General features: G+C 39.6%; 1 protein-coding gene across 1 annotated transcript in view; it reads right to left on the bottom strand.

Moving 5' to 3' along the window:
- Positions 1–2,041: 2,041 nt before the first annotated feature.
- Positions 2,042–10,111, bottom strand: part of LOC124038771 (glypican-6-like) — a 190,275-nt gene continuing 182,205 nt past the window's right edge. Inside the window, exons 8-9 of the mRNA XM_046355040.1 lie at positions 7,143–7,318; positions 2,042–5,145 (exon numbers count right to left, since the gene is read on the bottom strand). Coding sequence (XP_046210996.1) covers positions 4,928–5,145; positions 7,143–7,318 — 394 coding nt within the window. The 3' untranslated portion in view covers positions 2,042–4,927. The remainder of the gene's footprint in view (positions 5,146–7,142; positions 7,319–10,111) is intronic.

Raw genomic sequence — 10,111 nt, 5'->3', positions numbered from 1 at the left:
AATGTGAAACATGGAGATAACTGTAAAGTAGCCAGGAACAATGTGAAACTTGGAGATAACACTGTAAAGTAGCCAGGAACAATGTGAAACCTGCCGATAGCACTGTAAAGTAACCAGGAACAATGTGAAACATGGAGATAACACTGTAAAGTAGCCAGGAACAATGTGAAACTTGGAGATAACACTGTAAAGTAACCAGGAACAATGTGAAACCTGGAGATAACACTGTAAAGTAGCCAGAAACAATGTGAAACTTGGAGATAACACTGTAAAGTAACTAGGAACAACGTGAAACCTGGAGATAACACTGTAAAGTAACCAGGAACAATGTGAAACCTGGAGATAACACAGTAAAGTAACCAGGAACAATGTGAAACATGGAGATAACACTGTAAAGTAACCAGGAACAATGTGAAACCTAACGATAGCACTGTAAAGTAACCAGGAACAATGTGAAACCTAACGATAGCACTGTAAAGTAACCAGGAACAATGTGAAACATGGAGATAACACTGTAAAGTAACCAGGAACAATGTGAAACCTGCCGATAGCACTGTAAAGTAACCAGGAACAATGTGAAACCTGGAGATAACACTGTAAAGTAACCAGGAACAATGTGAAACATGGAGATAACACTGTAAAGTAGCCAGGAACAATGTGAAACCTGGAGATAACACTGTAAAGTAGCCAGGAACAATGTGAAACTTGGAGATAACACTGTAAAGTAACTAGGAACAACGTGAAACCTGGAGATAACACTGTAAAGTAACCAGGAACAATGTGAAACCTGGAGATAACACAGTAAAGTAACCAGGAACAATGTGAAACATGGAGATAACACTGTAAAGTAACCAGGAACAATGTGAAACATGGAGATAACACTGTAAAGTAACCAGGAACAATGTGAAACCTGCCGATAGCACTGTAAAGTAACCAGGAACAATGTGAAACCTGGAGATAACACTGTAAAGTAACCAGGAACAATGTGAAACATGGAGATAACACTGTAAAGTAGCCAGGAACAATGTGAAACTTGGAGATAACACTGTAAAGTAACCAGGAACAATGTGAAACCTGGAGATAACACTGTAAAGTAGCCAGGAACAATGTGAAACTTGGAGATAACACTGTAAAGTAACTAGGAACAACGTGAAACCTGGAGATAACACTGTAAAGTAACCAGGAACAATGTGAAACCTGGAGATAACACAGTAAAGTAACCAGGAACAATGTGAAACATGGAGATAACACTGTAAAGTAACCAGGAACAATGTGAAACCTAACGATAGCACTGTAAAGTAACCAGGAACAACGTGAAACCTGGAGATAGCACTGTAAAGTAACCAGGAACAATGTGAAACATGGAGATAACATTGTAAAGTAGCCAGGAACAATGTGAAACTTGGAGATAACACTGTAAAGTAATTAGGAATAATGTGAAACCTGGGGATAACACTGTAAAGTAACCAGGAACAATGTGAAACCTGGAGATAACACTGTAAAGTAACCAGGAACAATGTGAAACCTGCCGATAGCACTGTAAAGTAACCAGGAACAATGTGAAACCTAACGATAGCACTGTAAAGTAACCAGGAACAATGTGAAACATGGAGATAACACTGTAAAGTAGCCAGGAACAATGTGAAACTTGGAGATAACACTGTAAAGTAACTAGGAATAATGTGAAACCGGGAGATAACACTGTAAAGTAACCAGGAACAATGTGAAACCTAACGATAGCACTGTAAAGTAGTAAAGTTTTGCTTATCCTTGTACCTACGCTACCCTGATGATTTTGGGGCGGCAGGTAGCCTAGTGGTTAGAGCGTTGACTTGCCTATTTAAATAAAGGTAATAAAGTGTAAAATGATGTAATAGGATATTGTCACCTAAATCTCATTATAACCCGTAAGATTGACATTATCCTGTGTTTTCCCTAACTGAAGCATCCGTTATAATATACTTTTAAACATTTCTTTGTATTATGCATTTCAATCTTTTTTTTCTTCTTAAAATTACAAATGTAAGTCATGAAATTGCAAAGCTGTTAAAATCTTTTTAATAAATATTTATTTGCAAGAAAGAGTAACAAAACACAGATGCAACCATTTTAATTGCATTAAAAAACTGTAAGGCATTTTTGTTTGTACGGTCTTTATGTTAACTAGATCATCAACCTTATTGGCTTGAATCAGTTTTCCAATTCTAAGCAACAGATATCATCATGATCTTCTTTTTGTTACAATAGAATGCATTAGACTGTATGAAATGTTGATGAATAATGTTTCGGAAACATTTGTTTGACATTAATTTGCTGATCCATAAACATCAATTTTCAAGACAAAATATTGCAAATATATTACCATTAAAAGTGCAATGATACACAAAATAAAAAACAGCATCCTGCAAGATAATTATTCATATTAAAGAATCTTATTTTAAGGACACACTGACAAAGGGACAAAATGTTTTGTTCTCCATAATTTTGCACATCATAATTTTGCCTTACATTCATACAAGATGAACACTAATACTGGTTTATCAAGAGGCAACGAAGCAAGCTCACACAATTTATATGCTGCACTGAGTCCATTAAGAGACCATGATAAAAGCTGAAGGATTTTAATATAATCCTAACTCCCTTGTTATGTAAGCTTAGCTGGCCTTTTGTGGTTTACTGAGTTGACCGGCTGGCCCTCTGAGAACACCGAACACAGACTGGTTTTGTTGGCTAGCGTTTGAAGGGGGGCAATACAGAACTCTCCTTTCAGTAATCCTCTTCCTAGTCTCTGTAGGCATGCTCTACTGCCTATCCTCACTGGAGCATTCAACCCTGTCCAGACACTCTCTACCTTCTATAACTCTAATTCCACAGGTGTCTGTGGTCGGCATTGAGCCTGTCACCGCAGATAGAACCCCTCAGTCGCCAGAGATAAATGCAGGTGTCTTTTTTGTCTTCTGCATTTTTAGCCTTCAATGTGCTTTTAACCTACTACAATTTGGCACGTCATCTTGTTGATCCTCAGTCATTATTTATTGTTTTTAGTAATGAATGAATGAATGCAGACAGTCTGGTTTGAATCAATGTTATGTGTACTGTACACGAGAAAGGGCTTGCTAGAATGTTTAGAACAAGGTGTCTTCCTGTATCTAAATTTGCCTTTAAAACGAAAGATGGGAAGTTCAAGACATCACATTGTTGGTAATGAAAACCCTTTGCAAGGCAGATGAACATACATTATTCTTATGAAGTTAAGCATGTGCAGTTAAAGTTGAATTAACAATAAAAACATAATTAAAAGCATATCAATCCTGAGTTATCAGGTAAAGGTTCATATCAGAGGATATTTAAAAAATAGTGACACTTAAAAGGGACTAAATGAGTGTATGCCTTCAATAACCTCCCACCAATACATTTCAGGTGGATAGTTTGCACGTTTGACCATTCTCTTACTCTCTTCAATGATTAGAAAATACATAGTGGATATCACCATAGAACATAAAGCAATATTTCTGATGAGGTTCTTTGTGATATGATAACATAACAAAGAATAGAACGCAGTAAATGGTATAAACTCATATCAGATATGAGCAATACACAGTGTTGGGGAGTAGTGAACTACAATTTAAATACATTTTGCAGTAGCTTGGTGGTAGTTGAACTACATTCTAATTTTGGTAGTGTTTTCGGTAGTTAATGACTTGTTACCATGTAGCAATGTAGCTAACTACACACTACTGTTTTACCATGTAGTGGTGTAGCTAACAACTGGAATTACACATGACTCTTTTTGCAAGATACGGGTAGGAAATCATTTCCTTTCTTTTTCGGCATCAGACCTGACTAATTCTCACATGGAACATTGTGCTTGTGTTTAATAGACACAATTACACATTCCGTTAACATTTTATCCCAAAGATGCATTTTATCCCAAAGATGCAATTGTCTATGACATTTCGGATTTGCATATGATCATTCATTTTTGAAGTAGTTTGGATGTAGTGAAATACTTTTTAAAATATATTATATAATATATATATATATATATTGTATTATTAGCGTTAACATTATTAGGGTAGCTTTTGTGTAGCTTAACTTCTTCCAGTTTGAAGTAACTGGTAGCTTGGTAAACTATATTTTCAGAGTAGCTTCCTCAACACTGGTAATAGAATATCTTACCTTACCTGAATAACATTAACAACAAACATGTTTCATTGGTATTATTTACTGTCAATAGATGTAATCAATAATATTTAAAGCAGAGGAAACAAGGTAGAAACCAACAATTATTGTGACAGCCGTACTGTTCCTATTTTTATTTTTTTTATATGATTTTGGGGTCGTCTGAGGTTTGTTATTTGAATGAGGAAATGCACTTCTAACCTGTCAACAAGTAAAAGACCTGTCAACTGAGATCACCTCATAGTATAATGTGGTATAACAGTAAACCATAGTAAACATGTTTTAGCTGTGACTCCTGGTCACCTTTAGGTGTAACCTCTCCACATACTCACAGTGAAAAAAACATAATAACCTTCTATAGCATTGAGAAAAATAAAAAATAAAATAGGACCAAAAGTGCAAGGGCTTTTTCTCATGGAGACCTAATAACATCTGCCTTGTGCCAGACAAAAGTAATTCTTGAACAATGTTTAACAAGAGATCATCTGCTTATATCTTGGAGTGACTGCAGTCATGTGAAGCCCTGCCTAAGGATGGAATCAACAACCAGACACTCTTTGGGAGGAGGAAAGGGGAACCAGGATGCATGACTGCTGTCTCCAGAGCAGAGTAGACCCCTCTATCTATCTGAAAGGCCAAGGCTGCCTGAATACTGTCTGCTTGACTGTAGCTCCAGTCTGTTTGGGTAGAAAAACACAGCGTAGAGAGAGATCCTACTGTCCACGTTGGGTGAGTTCCCCCAGCATTATCTCCATAGTCTGTGCAGTGCCAGGGCTGAAAGGGCCAGGCTGGCCAGCAGGGCTGCTGAGGGGGCAGGGTGTGTGGCTGCTGCTGAATCCTCCATCGGGCCACTCCCGCTCCGGTCCGCTCCCACCACCGGGGCCTCGGTGCTGGCAAAGTCAAACTCAGTGACGCAGGCCTCCGTGCAGCCGCTGCCACTGCCCGAGCCACTGCCCTCGTCGCCTGGACAACAGCACAGGAACACACAGAGCACAATGAGCAGTCCAAAGATATACAGGGAGAGGAACTGACAGAGAACAACTAACAGAAAGAGCAACTGACAGAGACTAATAATATAAAATACACTTTCAACGTTAAAATCAGAAAAAACAGAAAAAATGATTGCAGAGTTTGAATATGAAAACGTTTAATAATATAATATATATGTATACAATACCAGTCAAAAGTTTTAGAACACCTACTCATTCGAGGGTTTTTCTTTATGTTTAATATTTTCTACATTGTGGAATAACTGTGAAGACATCAAAACTATGACATAAAACATATGGAATCATGTAGTAACCAAAAAAGTGTTAAAAAAAATCAAAATATATATCATATTTGAGATTCTTCAAAGTAGCCACCCTTTGGCTTGACAGCTTTGCACACTCTTGGCAAAACTGTCATCACACTCTTGAACAATCTAATATATAAAATGTATTTTGATTTGTTATACACTTTTTTAGTTACTACATGATACCATATGTGTTATTTCATAGTTTTGATGTAGAAATGTGCAAAATATAGAAGAACCCTTGAATGAGTCGGTGAGTCCAAACTTTTGGCTGGTACTGTATATACACAGTGCATTCAGAAAGTATTCAGACCCCTTGACTTTTTCCACATTTTGTTAGGTTACAGCTTTATTCTAAAATGGATTAAATTAATGTTTTTCCTCATCAACTTACACACGCCATAAGTGAAAACAGATTTTTTTTTTATGTTTGCAAATGTATATATAAAAAAATAAAAAAACAGAAATACCTTATTTACATAAGTATTCAGAACCTTTGCTATGAGACTCGAAATTGAGCTCAGGTGCATTCTGTTTCCATTGATCATCCTTGAGATGTTTCTACAACTTGATTGGAGTCCACTCGTAGTAAATTCAATTGATTGGACATGATTTGGAAATGCACACACCTGTCTATATAAAGGTCCCACAGTTGACAGTGCATGGCATAGTAAAAACCAAGCCATGATGTCGAAGGAATTGTCCATAGAGCTCCAAGAAAGGATTGTGTCGAAGAACAGATCTGGGGAAAGGTACTAAAATGATTCTTCAGCATTGAAGGTCTAGAACACAGTGGCCTCAATCATTCTTAAATTAAATACGTTTGGAACCACCAAGACTCCCTGCCAAACTGAGCAATCGGGAGAGAAGGGCATTGGTCAAGAACCCGATGGTCACTCTGAAAGAGGCCCAGAGTTCCTCTGTGGAGATGGGAGAACCTTCCAGAAGGACAATCATCTCCGCAGCACTCCACTAATAAGGCCTTTATGGAAGAGTGGCCAGACGGAAGTCACTCCTCAGTAAAAGGCACATGACAACCCGCTTGGAGCAAAGTACAGAGAGATCCTTGATGAAAACCTGCTCCAGAGCGCTCAAGACCTCAGACTAGGGCAAAGGTTCACCTTCCAACAGGGCAATGATCCTAAGCACACAGCCAAAACAACGCAGGAGTGGCTTCGGGACAAGTGTCTGAATGTCCTTGAGTGGGCCAAGCCAGAGCCCGGACTTGAACCCAATACAACATCTCTGGAGAGACCTGAAAATAGCTGTGCAGCGAAGCTCCCCATCCAACCTGGCAGAGCTTGAAAGGATCGGCGGAGTAAAATGGGAGAATCTCACCAAATCAGGTGTTGCAAGTTTGTAACGTCATATCCAACAACCCTCAAGGCTGTAATCTCTGCCAAAGGTGCTTTAACAAATTACTGCGTAAAGGGTCTGAATACCTATGTAAATGTGATATTTCCGTTTTTAATTTTTACTGAATTCGATTTTTTCATAAAACCCTGTTTTGGCTTTGTCATTATGGGGTTTTGTGTGTAGATTGATGATGGAAAAAAAAAAACTATTTCATCCATTTTAGAATAAGGCTGAAACGTAACAAAATGTGGAAAAAGTCAAGAGGTCTGAATACTTTCCGAAGGAACTGTATATGTGGAGTGTTACTTACTTGAGTCTTGAAAGTAGATATCATTGCCATTGTAGGCATTTTTTAACTTGTTTGTCATCACTCTCAGAGCCATGATCTGCTGGCGAATGAACGTGTCCGGCCTGGTGATGTCCACGCCCACCTCAGGGTTATTCACCTGATTGGTCAATCCGTCTTTCAGAACCTCTGGGAAATACCTGCCAGGCCAGACAATAACCATTCCTTTTCATTTTCATACATATTAAAAAGAGTTCCCTTAGTTACCAATGCAACTGTTTTTTAAAGAAATCATGTCTTCTGCACACCGAGGCAAACACCAATTTGTTAGACAATTAGTAGAACATTTCATGTGGAACATTGGTGCAACACAGAGACTTTGGGTGAATGAGAGTAATGGCATAGCAGTTAATGACACTCGACAGCCTCATTATAGTCTGGTCTGGCCTCCCCTGCATGCTGTGTCTGTCAAACAGAATTCTCCGGAACTGAGGCTGTGGGCTCTGCACCCTCCAGTTGGATAAGACAGGACAGAGACAAAGACTGGGCCTGCCATATAACTCATATAACATATAACACTGTTGTTTTTGTCCTCTGCTCTCCTTCTGACAGGCTGGAATAGCACAGGTCTGTCAGGGGTGACCAGGGTGAGTAGAGTGAGCTCTTGAAAGGCACTTGTCTAGGGATGTTTTGACATACTTTGAAGATATTTCTCCAGGGAAATTGTTACAGGGGTCACTTGCTATTTATTATTTCACAACTCAGTCACCGGTGCCACCCATCCAAGGCTGTGCAATGTTTCCCCACATCCACCAGTCTGTGCTGCTCTGAAACAGTCAGACAGCTTCGGGTAACAACACACCAAGAGGTATACTTTTTTTTAAATTATTTTTGAACTAAATCATATTTGAACTAAAACCTGATTTAAAAAACTAAACTCTCAAACAAGACTTGGGCTGAAAATCTGTTTTCCTACCAATTACTAATGCAAAAAACAACAACAACAACGACATAATAATACGCTTTCTAAACATCTGACAATTTATTTGGACCTATCACAGGTTATACAGGTCAGTCAACAAAACCTACGATTGTTGACATGGTAACAGTGCCTTCAGCATCTTCAGTGATGTTTGTATCTCAACCTTTGGGTGTTCAAACCCGTAGAAAAACCAGTAAGGGGGAAGTATTTTTCCGCTTCTAGACAACCTGGCATATCAAGAAAGACGAGGAAGAGATCACAATTCAAGAACGCTGAGATAAATGCAACCTCTATGTAATTATCATACACAATTAAATATTACATTCATAATGACTCCTTTAGTAACGAGTTAGTCAGATTTAATTGATCTTTAGATGGTTCTTCATATGTCTGTGATGTTAGATTTTCAAAAAAACTAAAACATTTTAAGTGAAACAAATGGAAAGAAAGAAAGTTGGATTGAATCAACCCATTTGAACTTGGCACTAGAAGGTTATATCTGCAATCCAATTACAAGCCTGAACAAATACCGATGGACCAATCCGAACACGTCTTTGCCATGTCCGTCTAAGTATGGCCGAGGCTAGACTTGCCAGCAATAATGGCACGGAAGCAAAATAACAAGGCGGTCAGAAATCTTAAAGTAAATGTTGTCACATCGTTGTTCAGTGATGATAGTAATTTGTCTGATGATCATAATACATGGCTTAATATATTTGATGATGTGTTCGGGCTCTATCTTAGTAAAACAGTGTTATTCTATCAGTTATGCATTCAAATAGCTGCAGTAGTCTTAAAAACTGAACAATTGTCAGAAAGAACCTTATGGCTGAACACAGATTGACATTTCAGAGCCATAAGGTTGTATCTGTGATTGCACCCTCCTAAAAAAACATGATTTACAAGCATCTCAGGAGTTTGATACTCTGCACTTTAGGTACCTTTAAGGTGAGAACCTTAAAATGGGTTATGAAATAAGAATTCACTACAAAACAGTTTTGAGATCTGGGATGTAAAAACATTGATTCTCAATATCTCAGAACTATGCTTTGCGCAGATATAACTTAAAGTCCCAAGGTCACTAAAGTAATATGCACATAAAAGTACAGGATGTATTATGACCTTGGAATAACAGTAGTTTATTAGTCTCCCCTTTTGGGACAAAGCAGAATTTAACTTTAGTATACAAACATTTTGGCCGCTAACGCAATTAATTGGTCCTTCTGTAGCTCAGTTGGTAGAGCATGGCGCTTGTAACGCCAGGGTAGTGGGTTCGATCCCCGGGACCACCCATACGTAGAATGTATGCACACATGACTGTAAGTCGCTTTGGATTGACGGATCACCACCTCAAGCTGAACTTCGGCAAGACGGAGCTGCTCTTCCTCCCGGGGAAGGACTGCCCGTTCCATGATCTCGCCATCACGGTTGACAACTCCATTGTGTCCTCCTCCCAGAGCGCTAAGAACCTTGGCGTGATCCTGGACAACAAACTGTCGTTCTCAACTAACATCAAGGCGGTGGCCCGTTCCTGTAGGTTCATGCTCTACAACATCCGCAGAGTACGACCCTGCCTCACACAGGAAGCGGCGCAGGTCCTAATCCAGGCACTTGTCATCTCCCGTCTGGATTACTGCAACTCGCTGTTGGCTGGGCTCCCTGCCTGTGCCATTAAACCCCTACAACTCATCCAGAACGCCGCAGCCCGTCTAGTGTTCAACCTTCCCAAGTTCTCCACGTCACCCCGCTCCTCCGCTCTCTCCACTGGCTTCCAGCAGCTCGCATCCGCTACAAGACCATGGTGCTTGCCACGGAGCTGTGAGGGGAACGGCACCTCAGTACCTCCAGGCTCTGATCAGGCCCTACACCCAAATAAGGGCACTGCGTTCATCCACCTCTGGCCTGCTCGCCTCCCTACCACTGAGGAAGTACAGTTCCCGCTCAGCTCAGTCAAAACTGTTCGCTGCTCTGGCTCCCCAATGGTGGAACAAACTCCCTCACGACGCCAGGA

The sequence above is a fragment of the Oncorhynchus gorbuscha genome, linkage group LG01, assembly GCF_021184085.1.
Source record: "Oncorhynchus gorbuscha isolate QuinsamMale2020 ecotype Even-year linkage group LG01, OgorEven_v1.0, whole genome shotgun sequence".
Classification (NCBI taxonomy): domain Eukaryota; kingdom Metazoa; phylum Chordata; class Actinopteri; order Salmoniformes; family Salmonidae; genus Oncorhynchus; species Oncorhynchus gorbuscha.
Note: the sequence above shows the minus strand (reverse complement) of the source record. Positions and strands in the feature narration are given on the sequence as shown.